General features: G+C 41.9%; 2 protein-coding genes across 2 annotated transcripts; one reads left to right on the top strand and one right to left on the bottom strand.

Moving 5' to 3' along the window:
- Nucleotides 1-3,763: 3,763 nt before the first annotated feature.
- flot1a (flotillin 1a) lies at nt 3,764-12,159 on the bottom strand. Its single transcript, XM_080837943.1, has 13 exons — nt 12,053-12,159; nt 10,395-10,458; nt 10,156-10,231; nt 9,974-10,064; nt 9,532-9,675; nt 8,823-8,942; nt 8,587-8,682; nt 8,204-8,356; nt 7,864-8,045; nt 6,933-6,978; nt 6,470-6,607; nt 5,444-5,608; nt 3,764-3,933 (listed from the first exon to the last, which is right to left on the bottom strand). Exons 2-13 carry the CDS (start codon nt 10,435-10,437, stop codon nt 3,916-3,918), a joined length of 1,272 nt encoding a protein of 423 aa, XP_080694069.1. The 5' UTR covers nt 10,438-10,458; nt 12,053-12,159; the 3' UTR covers nt 3,764-3,915.
- A 1,116-nt stretch (nt 12,160-13,275) lies between these two features.
- LOC308364329 (tubulin beta-4B chain-like) lies at nt 13,276-19,846 on the top strand. The gene is made up of 4 exons (XM_080837429.1): nt 13,276-13,421; nt 16,428-16,536; nt 17,259-17,369; nt 17,590-19,846. Exons 1-4 carry the CDS (start codon nt 13,365-13,367, stop codon nt 18,645-18,647), a joined length of 1,335 nt encoding a protein of 444 aa, XP_080693555.1. The 5' UTR covers nt 13,276-13,364; the 3' UTR covers nt 18,648-19,846.
- The last annotated feature ends 1,330 nt before the right edge of the window (nt 19,847-21,176 follow it).

Genomic DNA, 21,176 nt, shown 5'->3' with positions numbered 1-21,176 from the left:
ACAGTTTGGTAGTATTTTGGGGCTGTATACGACTTCAAGATCTGACTTGATGGGACTTATTCTTGTTCAATCCCTATTTAGGAAATGTTTTGACAGAAACCGTGTAGCTTGACATGACTGACATGTGGCAGTGGCATGATGACTCACTGAGAGGAGGACCTGCAGTTGGCCTAGTGATGGTTTTATGGGCCAGGGGTACCTTAACCCACAATGCAGCCCACCTCTTGAACTGGCTCCAGAGCTGCAATAGATCAGGGCCAAGTCTCAATTAAGTTGCCATCAAGGTATGACCACATTTAATAAACATTTTTTTGATTAAACGAGTGGTCTTTTAAAGCCAGTCTAACAATAATACAATTTCTGTGTTCCCATATTTCTGTTCCCCTCATGATAACCATATTCACAATAAACAAGGCACTGCACCCTAACCCCAACTTCAACCAGACACACTAAAGGTCTACAGTATAGGAAGTGACAGAATAAGGCAACAGGACGCAGAACTGCAGTGGTTAAATAATAATTTTATGCAGTTGAAGAGAATATGTTCTTTTCTACAAAATACAAAGTAATCATTGATATTTCAGTGCACTAACAACAGATTGGAAACCTACATGATTAGCTGAACTCCTACTTTCACAACCTCTGTAACAGATGAACAGTGTCGGATAGAAAGTTACGTAAAACAACACACGTGGTCAAGACAGTGAAGACACTCCAATTTCATATGATTGGTCATTAAGTGCAAAACCTACACCCTGGATTTCTACCAACAGATTTTCCTCTCATTTGCTAATTCAATCATGTGGCCATTTTTGAAATGAAAGTGGTTAATATGCTTAGAGAGGCTTAATGCATTAGAGCACAATATCTGTAATGTATATGTAATATTTAAACGATTTACAGTAATTATGATAAACATAAAAGAATAATCATTCACACTAAACTCTGCATCTGACGTTTCATGTCTTGAGGTACTTTAAAGCCCAAAAATAAACTAGTGTTGATTGGAGCGATGAGGTCAACAGTATCTGCATACCTTAATACATGATCACATAATACAAATAAAACGTGGTTCTAATAGATATACAGTTTCAATCGTGACTTTCCGGCTTCAGTGATTCTGTCCCCTGAAGGAGGAGTTAAAGATCGTCAACATAAAATGTTAAATGACTTAACATAGAAGAGGAAAAAAGAATGAATGTTTCAATAGCTGCGCCCGTGAAGTATGCACACAAGATATCAGAATCTGGTTTCACTCATGAGCCGTTCAATAAGTCCTGTCTGTAACGTAAGTAGTCAGCATGGTAACAGGATGACCACACAGCACTGGTTTTCGAGAGCAGATGGTATGGCAAAAGTTTGGTATGAAGAGCCTGACTTTTGGACCAACGGACAAAGCTAAAGAGCAAAGCCAGCTAGTTCAGCACACAGGATGGTACCCTTTCTGTTTTCTTAACACTAAACTTCAATGCCGATGCCATGGTAAACACAAAGTCATGACAATAATGACACAGTACATGTGTAAATAGAAATATGAATACATGGTTACAGTTGCTTTGCTTCCTCAATATTCTACAGTTTGAAAGAGAAACATTTGTCCCCTATTATATATTAATTCTCTTGCCCTCTTTTCCAACTTGTATTCAAAAATGTAACATCCTTTAGTATTTAAAGATTTTTTGGCAAAGTAATTTCAGATCATGTGAAACAACTGGCCAATGGGTAACTGAACACTAGCTTAAAGCTAGTCTGGTGAAAAATAATAATGAGTTGTCTGCTACATTTATGGCCTGACAATGATGACTCGCTGAATGATAAATAGAATTCATAAATATAATTATGTCATCAAAAACAAAAAAAATACTGGCCTATTGAAAGTAATACATCTACAATGACCCAACAATGGTAAAATGGTTGAGCATGTCTCTTTTTAAATATCTGGACTCCCTGAAATTGAATTTCTACCTGTTTCAAGTTTACCTAAACGATTGGAAATGATCAATCGCATACAACCTCAGCTTTGGATTTGGTCAAGTGACAGTAAATGTGAACAGTGTCCATATGCTATTATTCTCCCGTAAAACAGAGTTCAGAAGTAGAGTACCACATGGAAGATTGGACTGCAAGATTACATGACACTGTCTTGTAAGATGCACTTCTGGTTTGGCAGCAAGGCAATGGACATAGAGGCAATAATGGGGGGGGGGGACGACGACAGGGCTACAGGTCCTTGAGGCTGCTGGCCCATGGTGTTACTTTCAGTCAGGAAAGCTGCAGTTATATTCCCTGACACCACGTAACCCTCATAGAGTCAGTAACTGTACAAAAGTAACCGCATTCTGGGTTTGTCATAGTGTTGTGAAGCCAGATGTGACTGTCACACTTGTCGTAAGTAAACATCTGGGAACAACAAAACATTTTGGTATAAAACCAGACTGTCTGATTTAAAATGCATCCTCATTTGATGGTAGCATCATTCGTTCAACTGATCCTGAAATGTCAAACGTAGCACACACTCACTAATTATATCAGCCCACATTGAGGCTTAGCTCCCAAACGGTTGTTCCCAGAAATGTATTATAATATATATCGTGTATAGTGTTATAATATATATTTGGTCACGAGGTACACATTTCACCGCAGTGCCAGCGTCTCAGAAGGACTAGACACACATTGACACCACTACAACGCAAGGAACAGTCAAAGGTCAAGTGACTGAGCAAGGAGACTGTTTCTGGGAAAATGGAGTATAAGAACCACTCAATTATAACAGTCATCCATACTACATCCATACAGGTTGGTGAAAGAACTATTCAACAGATGACAGCAAATATAACCGAATAAACATTAAAGGCACCCAGTGCAACTTTATGTAAACATTCAATGAAAAATAAACATTCAATTTCTAGTCTTTTACACGTAGTAAGTTTCAATAACTCCATACCATTACATATCGACATTCAAGGAGCAAAGATGAGACGTCGTTGTGTGGTGAGAACTGATAGAAAATCGTAAACAACAACAATCGCCGGTGGGGAGAAGCCATTTTTCCATTGACTGGAAGCCTGCTTTATTTATTGAAGGTTACAAAAAATAAAGAAAATGGCGGCGATTGTTGTTGTTATCGATTTTCTATCAGTTCTCACCACACAACGACGTCTCATCTTTGCTGCTTGAATGTCGGTATGTAATGGTATGGAGTTATTGAAACTTACTACGTGTAAAAAAGACTAGAATTTGAATGTTTATTTTTAAGCCTCGAAAGTTGCACTGGGTGCCTTTAATGGCAAACTGATTCATAAAGTGTTGTATAGTGTGTAACCCTTTTTAATAACTTTATAACTTTCTGCAGCTTTATTTATGTATTATACTTTTGTTATCTGTATGTACAGAGTGACATTGAATTATACTTATGATCAATAACATTTATTAACCATTGCATGTACCATGCCGTTACCATGGTTACAAAAATGTGCATGTCACCACAACACGTGTGCCTGCTCATAACTCATGGCTAAATGCACTTGTTAACTGCACTGAAAATGCTCAGTAATGAGTAATGCCATTGTGACAGAAGAGAACTAAAATAATCTGTTCGAGTTCCAGGCATACAGTTAAAATCTACTACAGGTGCAGACAATCACCTCAGTTAGTTAATAAATAGTAGCAAAGCTAATCAAATGTCCCCAGAAACAGCCTTAATGTGCCAAGTCAAAGACGAAAGAAATTTAGGAATGTGCAGCCAAAGGGAAGAGAATACAAGATTGAAATTCACAGATAAGGAATAAAAGAGACATAGTAGTGAATGAGACAAGAACGACAAGAGACAGGACAGGGGAAAACGGAGAACTGTAAGGCTGTGACTTCAATACATGCAGAGGCAGCAGACTGGTGGAGCCAGTTGGGTCGGCCTCCTCAACCAGTGCGAGCCACCTGTAGGGGAAGAATTAGAGAGGACAACTCAGTCGTACACCTGCTCATTTGTCCCACTGTGTATGGATTCCTACAATAACTGCAAGACTGGGCATGAAAGTTGCGATCGAACTGAAAGACTGGTACAGCAGCAGTAAAGAGTTTTGTTTGATACCAGCTAAAACCAACAGACTTGCCTTGCAAACACCAACAGCAGCACAGTTGGCACTGATAATTCATTAGTTAGCAAGCTAACTAACTAGCTTTAAATGATTTTTTTTTTTTAAGTAAAAATCCATAACAGTGAGTAAGTATACCACAAAGCATGTGTTTTTGTTCATGTTAATACTGTGGCTTGCAAAAAATTCCTTCAACCCCCTTAAAGTCATCACCATTTTCACAATTTTCACAGTTACAAAAGATACTTACACACATTTTATAATAAAGTGTTTTATTACAAACATGTATGGCCTAGTATATTTCCAAATATATTATTTTTGTCTGCTAACAATTCAATTCATTAATTAATTAATTCAGTGATTGATTGATTCAATAATTTAAAACTGAAATATACTACTTGCAGAAGTATTCAGAACCCTGTGCTTTCCATATGTGTGAGTTCCAGACTAAGGCATATGATACATTATTAAAAAATGATCCAGATGCCACTCTTTTGGCCATAACTGATCATAATTAGCTACCTATGAGTGGTTAAAATGGAGATCTCCTACTGGATATAATAATCACTGTCCAAGGGTATTCAGCAGTTGTGAGAGAACGGATTCAAATAATGGAGGAAAAAGTAAAAAAAGCTCCAAGAAAATGTCCGAGTGTATTGAGGTAAGAAAGTGGAAATAGAATTACAGCACCCAGATTATTTGAAGAAAAGGCTGCCCCCCAAACCAAGCATCCAGGGAAGACATTAACTGGTGAGGGAGGCCACCACAGCCAAGCTATCTATCACCCTCAAAAAGCTACAAATTCAGTGGCTGGAATTTGGGCGGAGGTGTAAGAGTCCACAATCTTAAAAGCTATCCATAAAACTGGACTTAGTTGTAGGGTTGCAACAAAAAGACATGGTAGAAGATGAATTTTAAAGCATGTCTGGAGGTTTGCTCAAGATGTGGGACAGAGTTGTATTGTCATGAGACCAAAATAGAGTTTTCTGGCCTATCCTGAAAAGCACTTTATGTGGTGTAAGTCTAACACGGCCAATGCCTGAACATACACCATCCCAATTGTGAAACAAGGTGGCCAATCATGATGTGGAATAATAATTTTTTTGAAGGGACTGGGACACTTTATACAATTGAAGTGGGAAGGCTTGGGAGAGTGATTGCCTTCCAGCAGAAATGTTCCTAATGAAAATACTGATTGGGAAAATATGTGTTAATATCTTTTGTAAACCAGAAAATGGTGATGATTTTTAGGGGGGCGGGTGAATACTTCTGCAAGCCACTGTATGTTCTGCATGAAGTGGGTCTGGTTATGTTTACCTTTCTATGAATTAAATCACGTGTGTGTGTCTCACCTGGGAGATGCTGACTCCAGTGAGTTTCTCGATGGTCTCGGGCAGCCTGGTCATGATTTCCATCACTTCGCCAGTCAGCTTGGCCGCGCCTATCTCCGCGCCGCCGCTGGACACCATGGTAATCTTCTGAGCTTCCGCCAGGGGCCTGCTGATCTCCTCGGCCATCTAGGGGATCACACACACACACACACACGACCACTTAAGACATCTGACACTCAAGGGCACAATATCACCAAATCTGACAAAAACTAAATATTCTCAAAATAGTCTGCCACTTCATTCAGTCCATCTACATTTTCCAATTAGCAAAAGAGTACAAATCTGAACCCTTCCTCTGCAAATTAATGGGCATATGGGAATATTCCAACCCAGAAAACGCTTTGTTTGTCTCTAACCCTGTGCTCATAGTGGGAGCATGATGTTTGATCACATACTCTAACCCGACGCTCATAGTGGGAGCATGATGTTTGATCCCTGGACTCAAGGACTCAAGAGTCCTCTTTTATGAAGCATTGAGTCCTGTGAATTCCGCTTTTAGCAGCTCTTTACACAAAAAGTTAAATGCTGGTCTGTGTTTGTGAAATGTATGGCTTGTGATGCACAGTTACATTTGTCTTTGAGCATCAACTTTCGGTGTTCCAAAATGATGGTGATGGTACATGGGTTCCTTTACATAGTCATTCTGCTCTAGCTGCTTTGGATGTGGACTGATCTGGTGAACCTGGTGTATTTCTCCTGCTCTCGCCATCACTATTTTTCTCTTTCTTGAAACTTGCCCATTCTCCCTCTTTTAGTTTCATTAAACCACTCTCATGGCTGGTCACTCACTCGTTCACACACACGCACACACTTGCCCATTCTCCCTCTTATTCTCACTCCCATTCAATCACTTTCATGGCTGGTCACTCTCACATACACAACCACTTTCCCATTCTCCCTCCCTCTTAGCCTCGCTCCCATTCAATCACTTTCACCCTGTCTCTCTCACACACAATCTTTGTCTCCCTATATCCCCATGAGACCCACCAGTGGTATCTTCTCAAGCAGCATGTCCACCATGGCTCCCTCCTTGTACTCATTGAAGGCCTCTGCCTTCTTGGCCATCTGTTCAGCCTCGGCACGACCCTTAGCCTCCACGGCAAAGGCCTCGGCTTCCCCCCTCACCTAAGAGAGAAAGAGGGAGAGGTTTGACAGACGTCACTGTGGCAAGAGAGTAGTTTGGTTGTACTGTCCCTACTTTGTTAGATTATTTTGTTAAGTATATGTCCTCTTTAGGTACTGGAAAAATGTCACTCCACCACACAATTTGTATGCTTTTAACTTAATAATTGATGTAACTCAGAGAACCATCAGCACAGCTGTGCATAAAAAAAAGGAAATTATTCTACTCAATTGTTTTTTTGTATAGTAACATTAACCATAGAATCTATTTCATCTGCGATCACATGAAGCTGGTTGCCTCTTGATGACATCAGCTTGTCTTACTCACCTTGATGGCTTCAGCGTCAGCTTCTGCCTCCATGATGAGCTGCAAACTGGGATCGAGACAGAGAGACAGAATTCAGAGGAAGAAAAACAGCTCATGTGAACAAGTAGCCTGACGTTGTCATACTCATAATTCTAGGCAGAATATGAGTCTGATACTGCTCCATTGGGCTGTGATTATGGGGCGTGTTTCAACCAAACCTGAAAATAAAATGCCTCTGCTCAATTGGATAGACCTACAACCAATCTACACATCTCAGCTCTCCAGCGGTAGCCATGTTTGTTGAAAACGAATTTAACCCAAGCTCTCTTTGGTGACGTGGTTGATTACGCTACTGTTGATCATCTGTCCATCATCGTATAAAGCCCGGCCTGACAATTTGGTTGTTACGAACAGCTCTGGTGCTGGCATAGTTCTGCAATGCCAGACCGAACTTCCCGACCTCAGATGTTGTGGGCGGGGCTAAGTTCGGCTGGCACCCAGGCTAGTGAACAAGGCAAAGAGCAAAAGAAAAAGAAAACCTCTGAAGCTGCCATTAGGCACATTTTTCTATTTTCCTAATCTCTTTTCATTGATCCGTTTCCTTTCCTTTCAATGTTTAGGATTATTTTCTTTGTTTAATGAGCTTCCTTTCTCTGAAAAAGCAATATTAATACACTACATGTATTCTTATTCATAATAAGTGTTGTAATTGTTGTAGTAGCCATGCTAGAAACAGTACACTTAATTAACATCTAAGGATGTTTTTTCCTTTGACAGGAAGATTTGATTGAGAAACAAACTTTTACCTTTACCATGCAGTTGTCTCTTATTATATTTCTCTCTCTCTCTCTCACAATCACACTTACACTCTCTCTCACACACACACACACACACACACACACACACACACACACACACAATGTTTCTCCCACTCCCTCCTCCAGGGACTCACCGGTTTGCCTCTGCCAGCCTCTCCAGCCGGTAGCGCTCGGCATCAGCAGGCTTCTTCACCTTGGCCTGCAGCTCCATCTCACGCCGCAGGATCTCCTGCTCCTGCAGCACAATCTGCTGCGTGCGCTCCACCACCTGCACCTGCATCTTCTCCTCCTCGATGCGCTGCTTGGTTTTGGCCACCTGGGAGGGGGGCACAACAACTGACATGCTTTCACATGCTCCACAGTAAGTGGAGCTGACCCATGTGTAAGCTGCTGTATTTAACTTAAACGTGAATTGTGTGCATAATAACTAATAATGTAGTGGAACTGTATGTTAGATGAAATAATTGACTGTACCTGCAGCTGGTAGGCCATCTCAGACTCCGCCTTCTTGGTGTTGACCTCAATATCATAGGCAGCCTTCTTCAGCTCGTAGTCCCTCTGGGCTTTGGCCATCTGGATTTCATTCACATACTGTGCAGATACTTTTTCCTGCATGGCATGGGCTTCCTACACAGGTGGAAGGGAGGAGAAGGAGGAAGAGAGAAATGAATGGCAGATGGAGACTGAGAGAATCCTTACTCTTATTAAACTTTTAGACACGCTGAGCCTCTAAACAAGAAAAAAGAGGCACGCTAAAAATATGTCTGAAGAGTTAAAAAAAGTGTAAAACGCAGAGATTGAAATGCAACAGGGAAAGATGCAAACCATAATAAGGGAAGTCCAGAGAAAATACTTACTCTGATGACAGCATCCCGTTTGTACAGGGCCTCACCAATACGGGCATCTTTCTGCACCTGCGCAGTACGAGCTTTACCGAGAGAGTGTAGGTATTCCTTAGGAGACAAGAACGTATATTTTACTATTAGTTTTCAGCTAAAAAGGCAAAAAAAAGACAGTGTGCCAACTAAAATTATTTCTGCACTCAGTGTAAAATGAATATTAGATGTGTGACATTAAAAATGTAAATGGTAACCTGGTCATCGTGCACATCTTTGAGTGTGTAGCTGACCACACTGATGCCCATGTTGACCAGGTCAGAGGAGGCCACCTTGAACACCTCCTCCGAGAACTTCTTACGGTCCTTGTAGATTTCCTGGATGGAGTGATTGTTTGAAGAGATGCTCAGGAGGTTGTAGATCCACACACAAGATAGCCAACACAAACGTTTGCAGAAACTTTCCGTCAACAAGCCAGTCGCTGAAATACTGGGTATGGTAATGGTGTGTGTAAATCTATTGCAGCAACCTATTTTGTGTTTGGATCTACATCAAATGTTGTGCTTTCCATGCCACATCTCTGCAGGTAAATGTAATGCTTATGCTAATCCTTATGCTTAACATAACTTGACAAAGACATTGCAATCAATTCCAGAATCGCAGTTAATCAAAGATTTATCATTTAATCATATTATGACCAAAGAATTGTGATGAAATCAGATACCTGGTGATTCCCACCCCGACTTGGCTGTTCAGCTCTGTTCGTTCCCGTTCATTGAAGACTTGGTTACATGCCTTCTACTAACCTCTACAATATACTGTTGTCATGACACATTAGGATTGGGATTATTAATTGGGATGCTGGGAACAGCTAGGATGGCCATGTTCCTTGGTTGCAGTTCTCCAAGAGTGATGTGGCACTGCCACTGCCTGGTCCCAGGTTTTGGAGTGTTTGCCACTGCCTACCTCCACTGTCAGATGAGCAATGATGGCGCGCTGGTGTCCCTCCAGTGTCTCCAGGGCGATATTGGAGATCTCCCCCTCTGACTTTCCTAGGAACATCTGACAGGCTGCAGCCAGCATCTGCTTATTCTGGCCCTGGATCTTGACCTACAAGGTCAAATAAGGTAACATGGACCAGGATGATTCCGATTATCATGGCTGCCTAAAGGATGTAGTTGTTGTCAGAGGATGAATCAAGGACTGACAGCCAATCCACAGCATACTATTACAGAAACATACAAGGATCATGTTGCAAATATTCTTGAGAGCATATTTCTAGGCCTTAACCGTCTACTATGATCATAATAAAATGCAGTTTAAATCAATATTAACAGTGGAAAACAGGAAGTGCAAGAGACATTGAAAGGCAGACAGACGTATAGATTAAGTGATTGAAATAAGATACCTGTGCAATGCCTGTAACAGAGATGGGCACTCCATGGCGTGTGTACACTTTGTCACTTTTGACATTCAAAGTCAGAGTGTTCAGGGAGATCCTAGAAGAGAAGGAGGCAAAACATGCATTTCAAACTGATGTTTCCTATCGGCCCACATACGCCCATGGAAATGTTAAGATTGATACAGTACCTCTGGATCCGCTGTATACAGGGGATCACAAACACTCGCCCACCAGAGATCATGTCAGGCGGAGAGCGGCAGAACCCTGAGGAGGAATGAAGTGTGAGTGAGCGGGGAGAGAGAACAGCGATAATATCATTGTACTATATTCGATTCCAAAGACATGGGGACAACGTACAAACAAGGCATGATGCGTGCATTTAACTTGGCTGAATTCAATGTTATGGGACTGAAACGCAGTGATTTACCTGACACCACCATAGCCTCATTGGGACCACATGTAAAGAACATCCTGATGCTAGAAGTAACAAGCTGTATCAAAAGAAAAAACATCAATGTGAGTATTTCACACATATTACATCAAAGATGAGATTAAAAGAGCTGAGGTGAATAACAAACAAAATCCTAATAGCCCACAATGCGTGATCATACACTAAAATATGAAAATAGACAATATGAGGAATAGCTTTATTTCAGGTATATTGAAGCCTATACCAGAATAACATCCAGTAAAAACTAGTGCTGTCAGTTTAACGCGTTATTAACGGCGTTAACGCGAACCCATTTTAACGCCGTTAATTTTTTTATCGCGCGATTAACGCGATGTAAAAAAAAAAAAAAAAATTTTTTTTTTTTTTTTTTAGATCAACGTTATTTTTCCCTCACAAACTTTGTAGTAGGCTAACGTCACGTTTGAGTGAATGATGAGCGCGATACAGCGAAATGGATGATAAAAAGCTTCTGAATAGAAAGTTTACCTTTAAAAGTTGTGTTGTGCAAAAGAAGCGAGCTTCACTGTTGTCTGAAAATGTCAATAGGCAGCTGGCAGCAAAAAATATTAAGCCATGGTTTAACTGCACTATAGGCTGAGTCCATGTTTATCTTAAATGTGCACTTTATAATTTTATTTTGTACCGCCCTGTTCGGCAATGTTGTTTTTCAATAAAATAAAACATTGCTTAAAGCAAGCCAATCCACTTTTCCATGCTGATAACAGCATTAAAATAAAATAAAAATGATGGAAAAAAAATTATTGAAGGGGCATTTAGATTAGATCAAATTTGCGATCGCGATTAATTTTGATTAATTTAATCGCGATTAATTTTGAGTTAACTATGACAAAAATGCGATTAATCGCGATTAAATATTTTAATCGTTTGACAGCACTAGTAAAAACATGTTCTGAGTTTGATGCCACAATGAATAGGCTATATGTTTCTGACCGCACCTAAGGATAATATCAAGGGATGCTATTGGTCTAGGTCCAAAGGATGCAGTGTTCTGGTAAATGAGTCCAAGTACTTGCCACCTGACAATACACTGTGGTCTAGAAATTTCTGTCACTAGTGTTGAACTTTGAACTTCCTCCTTCCTTTTCTTGTATAGGCTACTTCTAACTCGTAGCGTCCACACTCAACATCTAATTAGAGTGATGCCATTTTACTCCAGGGTAGACAATGAGGGAGACGTCCCGAGTGTCACAGTTGCGCTATTGCTGGTGATGTTAGAACTTGATTGCATTTTGAATTGCAGCAAGTCAGTCGCACACACACGGGGGAAAACCAGGCCCATCTAATAAAATAATTGAATTTGTAAATGCTGCAATGCAAGGCGCATTTATGCCTGTTGACACTGGCAAACAACTACCGCTGATCAATGCAGGCTATGCACATACTCAAAATAAGCATATGGATGAGATGACAAATCCACACCCGTCCATCCATGACGTGTAAGAAATTAAAGGCTGATAGTAACGACAACATTCAACCTTTCAGATTATGCAGATTATTATACCGAGCCGTTGTCGACAGGGCTAAGTAACTAGGTGTTTGTGTGCGCCATTGTCGTGGTCTACGTTAAAATAACGTTATATTTCTGTTGTCTGGAACTAAGATTGATTACGTACCAGTCGATGGCTTTATAGGTAGTCTGCAGAACTGAGTGGTGGAAATGTTCGACAGATTATTCCAACAGCGCTCCGGTCAGAAAAGACAGCTGTAGGATCAGATCCCAAACCGAATGATGATAAAATACACAGAGAGCCTGCTTGGAAAAACATATACTCTCCGCCCATGTAAGAGACGTGCGCTTGCCATCTAGCGGCATGGTGATGAAACAACAGTTACATCTTGATTGAAGAGGATTGGGGTTTAATCATAGGCGTGATAGACAAATAGTATCACGGCACAAGCAAGACAGATTACTATAAGTATGTTTATATATATGTGTGTGTATGTGTATGATAATGGCTGTGGAAAAATACACAATATATTCAACTCTACCTCAAGCATAAGCATTTATTGTGGACCCCCTCAGGGCCAGTCTTAGAGGCAAAACTGATCTGCCAGAGCATTTCATCTTAAAAAGATGAAAACGTATTAAATAAAAAATTCACTCCAAATTAAAGTTATACTTCTAATACCCAAACGGTATTTTATTTTAAATATATTTCAAAGAGTGTTTCTTTCACTAAACTGCTTGAGCAAGGTGTTATGAGACCATGTTGGCCTACCGCTTACCTTTGTGTAAAGTTGTCTGATAAATGCTTCAAGTGTCTTAAATACAGTGCCTAGGTCATGAAGACGGCCTATTTTGCCACCTCAGTGTTTGTAATAACACAGTTCCTAGTGACTGTAATATCGTGTTCATGGAAAGAACGAAAGAGGTGGCTTACTTAAACCCTGCAAATTAAAATGTGAACTATTTTGCAGCTTCTGCATAGCCTGGGTGCCATCCGTTTTGTACGCGCTCCACTGATTGCCTTCTCGCTGAAAAATCGTTTGTTTAGCGAAAAGGCAGCAATCAGTGGAGCGCGTACAAAACGGATGGCACCCGGGCTAACTTCTCCAGTCTCGAGCCTCTCTACTGAAGGCCTAGTGTTACAGCCATAGACATGTATGTCTATGGTTACAGCACCAGCACTATTCCACTGGCACTCCCTCCTGACTTCCGGCCCCTTTCAGTTTCGTAGAGAAACCCCTTATCCTATGGCATGAACCAATCAATGCCGGAGATCCACTGGGCTACGGAGTTCTGAGCCTATCGCAGGATTCAGCCTCGCTCTGGCAAGTATCCAGAGATATATAGCCTTTGTCCCGCCTCAGACGTTTGCCATCTGCACATCTCATAGTAGTCAGTGGGTCAACAGCGTGGTCGCAGAAGTATCATTCACATATCATCTTCTTGTCTGAACTTAAACTTTAACACAGTCGTACAAAATGAGGGAGATTGTGCACCTTCAGGCTGGCCAGTGCGGTAATCAAATTGGAGCGAAGGTAAGCACCCGAGGCAATTTAAACTGTTATGGGATTTTCTATAAAAAGTAGGCCTAATGATTGTGTGTATTATCCTCTGACATTATGTCTTGATATGCAAAGTCTGTAGGACACAATTCTTGCGGACAATTGACTTAAACGACTTTTTCAAGTATCCTACAAAAAAAAAATCCTTATAGCCAAGCCAAAAAGATTGAATTGTATTGTGTCAAGGCTGAACGTTTTCCTATAATGACAGAAATGTCATCACTTACAAGTAGGCTATTGTCACTGTCAGGACTTCAGAGTGGACTTTAAACTTTCACAGTCTACTTTCTGTAAATTGTTAAAAAGGGGAAAACATTTGTGAAAGACACCGTTTCTGATAAGTTGTGGCAAGTTGGTGACTGGACTGAATTAACGGTAATATTAGTTTTCTGCGTGATCTTCGGCTGTGATTTGGTCTGCCAATGAGCTTGCTACTTAGCACAGGTCGTATGCATTAAAATAACGGGCTGAATGTACGATACATTTAGTTAGTATGTCTCCGAGTAAAAGTTGTCCACTGAAATAAAACGTAGGTGTAGGCCTACATTAGGCTAGTTCAATAACCTATTAACTAAATATACTATAACTAAACTATGAAAATGAGAAAATCGAATTATGTGCCAAAATAGGCACTGAAACGGGGGTTTAATAAAAAATACAGCTGATAAACTTTCTGGTCTATAGCTGTTGTATATTAGGGTGGAAGACGTGGAATGTAAGATATACCACAATAGCCTATTTCGTTTTTACCAGGTCGAAACAAGTCGTATGGTGAAATATCTAACGCCTCTGTTTTATCTGATCTACATGGTAGAGTTTTACTTCAATGAATCACGGACTTCTTTCAAAGAGGGTGACATTTCCTCTAGACACTTTTTTAACTGTGGCTCCGACACCGCAAAATCATGCCATGAAATAGTAAATCAGTAGCAGTTTGAAAAGCGCCCCATATTCTGGCCCTGTTGCGCGCATTGGCTGCAGGACCGGGCGTATTCGCGTCTAGAAAATAACTGACTGCTTCTTAGTTATGTTTTCACGACATTTTTCACTTCGTTTGACAATAGCCGTTTAAATGGACGCGAGTGGGTCGTCTCGTTCCACATAGCGAATCAGTGTCTGTCAAGACAAAAAAAAAATCAGTTGTCCAGCGAGGGGGAGGGAAATGTGCTGATGCAAGAGGGGAGGACGCCAGCGAATGGAGCTGGGGCACAAAAGAAAGAGGGAGAGTAGAGATGGGGGGGAGGGGAGCAGATGAATGCGGAGAGGATGAAGTCATCTGAAAGATGATAGAATGTGTCGGGCCAATTGTTGAAACGAATTTTTTTTAGCTGTCATTGTGTCTGCGGCGTGTCCATGTGTCCTACCGGTGCCTGGGAACGCATCACGTGATGCAAACTGTATCCTTAGGAATTTGATTATGTCGCCACAGTGGCAGGGTTTGTTCCGTTAGACAGTCCCAATCTTACCATCAGATACATACATAGTTTGAGCAAAACCTTGCCTGCTGAGGTTAATAAACACACCAATATAATCAGTACTGCTTCAGTATTACTGAAAAGTCTAATTTGTTGGCTTCCACTTTGGTCATTGGGCATAACACTAGGGCCGAATAGACAAGGGGGTGCTTGAGTCAGACCCTTCTAAGAGTCTTAGCGGGATGTGAGTGACGTAGGTCGCCTGTCATATTAGGTCTTGGGCTGCCTGCCGTTCTTGCCATGGTCCCTTTACACTGCATCCATATATTTTTTTCCCCCTCTTTGTGTGTCTCTCTCAGATTAAGGTCACTTGATTTGGTATGTGTAATTGTCTGTGCCAGTTTCTTAATTAAGTTTCATCTTATAGTCTTCCTTTAAGTTCTCTTCAGTCCTGCCTCAGATTTTGTTGTGCTCCTCCCGCTCTCTCTTTCTTTCTCACTCTCTCTCTCAGTTAGTTTTTATAAAAAGGTATCTTTAGTGGGTTATTTGAGACCCGCACATTCTATTCACACATACACAGAGAGAGATTGTTCACAATTTTCAAATATGTGATGCAGAGATATATTCCACAATTACACGTGGGGACACATTCTCCATTTCAGATGTACAACCATTTTTGTATAAAAGCCATGGAAGTGACAACAAGCAGAGATTTACATTCTGCAGTTGAATCTGGCAGACAGTGCGTTGTCCTTCGGCCAGTGCTCTCCCATTACCCACAGGCACTGGAGAGCTTCCTCATGCATCTAATTTGCACACTCAGGGCTATCAGGCAGGCACACACACACACACGTTCACACACACACACACTTGCACACACACACACACTTTCACTTGCATGCACACTCACGCATACACATCCAGTCGAACGCATGCAAGCAAACAGCACAGACACGTATGCAGGGAAAGATGCAGACTCTTAAATGTGATTTGAGGCAGAGTGCCCAAAGTCCTGTGACCCAGAGCTGTAAACAATTATATCTTTCATGGGCTTGGATAGATGCAGAACTGAAAGAGCCAGTCTCTCTGTGTCTCACATTTTTTTTTTTCTCTGCTCTTACTCATTTGCTCTGCAGATGTCCAGATGCACCCAGAAAGACCATCTGAATATGAAAAGTAGACACTGAACTTTGAATTCCCCTGCATATAAATCCCACATTTCTGCCAGAATACTAGTTCAGTTCCTCAGAAACCTCTGGCAGTGAGTTTGCTTTATGGCTCGCATTTCTGTAGACATTGGCTGTTGTTCCTTTAGTGCATCAACACACAGTTACATAAAGCTGCATAGTATACAGCTCCCCAGAGAGGTAGAACATGACTCTACACTGAGAGGCCATTGATTTACAACTCTCTCTAGCCCCCTGCTTTTGCTCTCTCTATCCCTCTCTCTCTCTCTCTCTCTCTCTCTCTCCGCTCTTTCCCTCCCCTGTTGTCTGTATTGATTCTTCATATTTTTTTCTTCTCTCACTTCTCCCTTCCCGTCATTCTCTTCTGCCTCTCTCAGTTCTGGGAGGTGATCAGTGATGAGCATGGCATTGACCCCACTGGCACATACCATGGCGACAGTGACCTGCAGCTGGACAGGATCAACGTGTACTATAACGAAGCCTCAGGTATGTCATGCTGTCTGCCTGGTGCTAGCAGAGCTCCTAGTGTGTGCAGTGCCATTGGTAGCCCACAGCTAGCCGCCGTTGGCCATTTGCTACTGCTGATCCAAAGAGTCCTAGGGGCAAACATAAAAACAGAAGGAAGGCTGTGATAAAGTGATGAGAGAAATTGGGTTCAGTCACATGCCCCGTGGACGTCTTTCAAACCCATACAAACCCCATGACTCAAACCAGAATAGTATCTGACAAATGGGTGAATCTTTTGACCACAACCAAGACTGAGTTGGTCTCAAATGAACATTATGGGGATGTTAAAAAAAAAAAAAAATGAGAGATTTGTGAGGTTTATTTGGAAATCTTCAGGCCTACCAGCAACAAGGCAATCTCCAATTTGAAAATAATTTCCAGTTGTTCAAAAGCACCACATAAATGTGATTTATTATTATTATTATTAAAAGAGGCCTCCGGGGAAAAGTCAAGTCATTTGGAAGAAGGGGGTGTTAATTACTTTGAACTAATTAAGTCTTCATTTTTTGTGAAAAAACACATAAAAAGTAGTTCCTCATTCTCTGCAATACTGAGTTGGTGTGTGTGTGTGTGTGTGTGTGTGTGTGTGTGTGTGTGTGTGTGTGTGTGTGTGTGTGTGTGTGTGTGTGTGTGTGTGTGTGTGTGTGTGTGTGTGTGTGTGTGTGTGTGTGTGTGTGTGTGTGTGTGTGTCACTTATGAAGGTGGAAAGTATGTGCCCAGAGCCATCCTGGTCGACCTGGAGCCTGGCACCATGGATTCTGTCAGGTCCGGACCCTTTGGGCAGATCTTCAGACCCGACAACTTTGTGTTTGGTAAGGCAGTAGAGGATTGGTGGTAGTTGCACCAATTTATATCATGTTAATCACCTAATCGACAAGGCCTGAGATGATCTACCTGGGTACTCCATATCGTTTAAAAAAAATCCCTCTACTGTTATACTTTCTTCTGCTGTTGCCACTTATGACTCTCTTGTCCTCTGTGCCTTCTTCCCCCTTTTCATCACATCTCCAATGATCTTTTATGTCTCATTAGGTCAAAGTGGTGCCGGAAATAACTGGGCCAAAGGCCACTACACAGAGGGAGCTGAGCTGGTGGACTCCGTGCTGGACGTGGTGAGGAAGGAGGCGGAGAGCTGCGACTGCCTGCAGGGCTTCCAGCTCACACACTCCCTGGGAGGTGGCACCGGCTCTGGCATGGGCACCCTGCTCATCAGCAAGATCCGTGAGGAGTACCCCGACCGCATCATGAACACCTTCAGCGTGGTGCCTTCTCCTAAGGTGTCGGACACTGTGGTGGAGCCCTACAACGCTACCCTGTCCGTCCACCAGCTGGTGGAGAACACCGACGAGACCTTCTGCATCGACAACGAGGCACTTTACGACATCTGCTTCCGCACACTCAAGCTGAGCACGCCCACGTACGGCGACCTCAACCACTTAGTCTCGGCCACCATGAGCGGAGTCACCACCTGCCTGCGCTTCCCTGGCCAGCTCAACGCCGACCTCCGCAAGCTGGCCGTCAACATGGTGCCCTTCCCCCGTCTGCACTTCTTTATGCCAGGCTTCGCCCCGCTCACCAGCAGAGGGAGCCAGCAGTACCGCGCCCTCACCGTGCCTGAGCTGACCCAGCAGGTGTTCGACGCCAAGAACATGATGGCCGCCTGCGACCCACGCCACGGACGCTACCTGACTGTGGCCGCAATCTTCCGCGGGCGCATGTCCATGAAGGAGGTGGACGAGCAGATGCTCAATGTCCAGAACAAGAACAGCAGTTACTTTGTGGAATGGATCCCCAACAATGTGAAGACCGCCGTGTGCGACATCCCACCTCGAGGCCTCAAGATGGCTGTCACCTTCATCGGCAACAGCACCGCCATCCAAGAGCTCTTCAAGCGCATCTCCGAGCAGTTCACCGCCATGTTCCGCCGCAAGGCTTTCCTGCATTGGTACACAGGTGAGGGCATGGACGAGATGGAGTTCACCGAGGCGGAGAGCAACATGAACGACCTGGTGTCCGAGTACCAGCAGTACCAGGACGCCACTGCAGAGGAGGAGGGCGAGTTTGAGGAGGATGTGGAGGAGGATGCCTAGACATACTACAAAATAATACCTAAAATAGGGTGGGAAGGGGGGGGAAGGAAGACAACAAAAGAAAGTAAGAGAGAAAAGGAAAAATACATCAGAATTGGTAAAAACTATTTGGGAAAATTGAACTGAATTGAATTGATGTGAGCCAAAAATGCAAACCTTAGTTTTGGACGAGAGCAACGAATGACACGAGAATGTGATCAAGAACGATTGAATGAATGTAAGATGGAAATAGATGAAGGACAGTGAAAAGTGTTACTTAATGGCCAAACCAACAAGAAGCAAACTCAAAACCAGAATAAAAGATGGCTCTGTGTTATCACCCTGTGTAACTAATGCCTGTATTTGAACAAAGGAAAGATTGTAGGGAGAGAGACGGAAGAAAAGAAAGAAATGTCATTAACCTCCATTTTATTACTCCTGTGGTTCTTATGCTTTTTTTTTTACTTTTTTACCTTTCTGCTTTTTCTATATTTTTAACTGCGCTATCAGCGACTTAGTATGAGGTCAGAGCTGATGGTCAGTCAGGCCATCACATCACCTCATATAACCTGGGACCTTACGTCCAACATCATCTCAACACACCAACAAACATGAACATGACATTGAGATTTACAAAGGGCCGGAAGGAGGGCTGCCGCCATTTGCTTTATTAAACGCACAAGAACTGATATAGAAAGCCATCAAAATATAAGCCAGAAGCTTGATAATGGACTTGAACCAAAGAACCCGTTCAAGGACTATGGAGGTTGTGCTGAGTCATAACAAGGTTGTCAGATGTGCTCTGAGTTTGTGCAAAGTGCCCTGTCTGACTCGGACGCCAGCCAACGTCTGGAGCCATAGTGCACCTTGGCACAGGGAGACTGACAACCATAGAAACACTCCTGCGGCATGTCTTTGTATAGTCTGCAATAACATCCTGTCAAATGAGAATAAGTAAGGTAAATCATTTGGATTTGACTGTAGGGAAAGGGTTATATGGTTACACCACAAAGTTGTGATGTGGTGAGCATGTACTTCATGTACCTTTGAGTCAAACTCACCAGAAGCCGCGTTGTATTGCACCTTACTCTTGATAGTGCAGAAATGTCAAACCTTTTTCTCTCTGTTTTTTCTTCTTTAAAAATAATAAAAATATCTGTTTACATTCTTTGAAAACTCATGTGAAAGGAACACAAATAAAAAAAAACTTTTTATAAAAATCTGACCATTTTGTGGTGTTTGGACAGGTGATCATTGCTTTCATATTCTTCCCAGCATGGGGGAGTGGCCTTTGGCATATTTAAGTATAACAAAGAAATGAGACAATGTGAGCTCATCAGATAAATTAAACAGATAATGTTACAGACTGAGAGAGAGTTGAAGACAGCCTCACTGAAGAGAGAGGACGTTCAACTTGAATATTAAACTCTTTATACGCCCTGGGTGTGTTTTTTATATGTTGGATGATGACAGAAGCAATACCTACATTTGATGATTAAAAACTGAAAACAGAAAATGTCTCAAATAAAACCATGGCTAACATTAATCGCTATCGCTCGGTCGATACGTTACGGCCTCAGTCTGATAAATTACCTGCATGACCTCACTCGGTTAGAAGAAGGAATTCTCTGTTTTTCGTGGGGTGTTGCTGCAGTGTTCTAGAATTCTATTAGGGTATAGAGGGTTAAGTAGTTAGTATAAGGTGATAGAATGGTCCCAGGAGAACATTCTTTCAGAGGGCCCAGAGTTCCTAAGAACACCTCTGATTGGAACACCGGGTCATAATGGCTCTAAATCTTAAGTGAAGGAAACCAGGCAGGACTGTGACATTCTGACAGCACAAACACAGTCCCATTACTTTGTCCCCAATTGGCAGTGTTGGGGAAGCTTCTTTAAAAAGCATAGCTTTGCAGGCTACCAAGTACTTTACACTGGAAGAAGTTGAACTACAGCACAGCTACCCTAGGGAGAGATCTAGATGTAGTTACTTCTAAAATAGCAATAAACAACTTCTCTGAACATTTGTTAATAAACAATTTTTTTGCACATGCACAGCACAAAGTGTTTTGGTGGCTGCCTGATGAATGCATTGTCTGAGTATGCCCTCACAGCAGTCAGGATGAAAGGGGACGGGGCTGGTCAAAGGGATTTTAATTACAGTAGAGAAGCAATTGTGAGATAAACAAATGTTTACTTTAGTTTCAGTAGTTAATTACACCAACATGAAAAATAGTAATTTAACAATTTGAATCATATAGTTGAACTACCAGCAAGCTTCTGCAAAATGAAGTTAGACAACTAGTTTAATTACTTGTAGTTCACTACTCTCAAACATTGCAAGCAATTTTTAAATGAACTAACAATATTCTATTGATCATTACCAATGATCCATACCCTACCATACCCTCTTCATAATGAATCCACTGTGACCATTGAGTTTCTGAACATAGATAATTACACCAGGGAAAAATCCCTTAAGTTAACAAGCTATGGGTTTAAGCTGTGTCAGCTTTCTGTTAATGGGAGGGCGAAGGCAGTGTCCATCATTAA

The sequence above is a fragment of the Sprattus sprattus genome (assembly GCF_963457725.1).
Source record: "Sprattus sprattus genome assembly, chromosome: 4".
Taxonomy (NCBI): Eukaryota; Metazoa; Chordata; class Actinopteri; order Clupeiformes; family Clupeidae; genus Sprattus; species Sprattus sprattus.
The sequence above is the reverse complement of the archived record's forward strand: the minus strand, read 5'-3'. Positions and strand labels throughout refer to the sequence as shown.

Coding starts and splice junctions, on each gene's coding strand:
- flot1a (XM_080837943.1), bottom strand. CDS start 10,437: ATGTTCTTTACATGTGGTCCCAATGAGGCTATGGTGGTGTCAG. Junction 6,608..6,932: donor CTGACGCTGAAGCCATCAAG/GTGAGTAAGACA, acceptor TTTCTCTCTTAG/GTGAGGGGGGAAGCCGAGGC. Junction 5,609..6,469: donor TGCTTGAGAAGATACCACTG/GTGGGTCTCATG, acceptor GTGATCCCCTAG/ATGGCCGAGGAGATCAGCAG.
- LOC308364329 (XM_080837429.1), top strand. CDS start 13,365: ATGAGGGAGATTGTGCACCTTCAGGCTGGCCAGTGCGGTAATCAAATT. Junction 13,422..16,427: donor GTAATCAAATTGGAGCGAAG/GTAAGCACCCGA, acceptor TGCCTCTCTCAG/TTCTGGGAGGTGATCAGTGA. Junction 17,370..17,589: donor ACCCGACAACTTTGTGTTTG/GTAAGGCAGTAG, acceptor ATGTCTCATTAG/GTCAAAGTGGTGCCGGAAAT.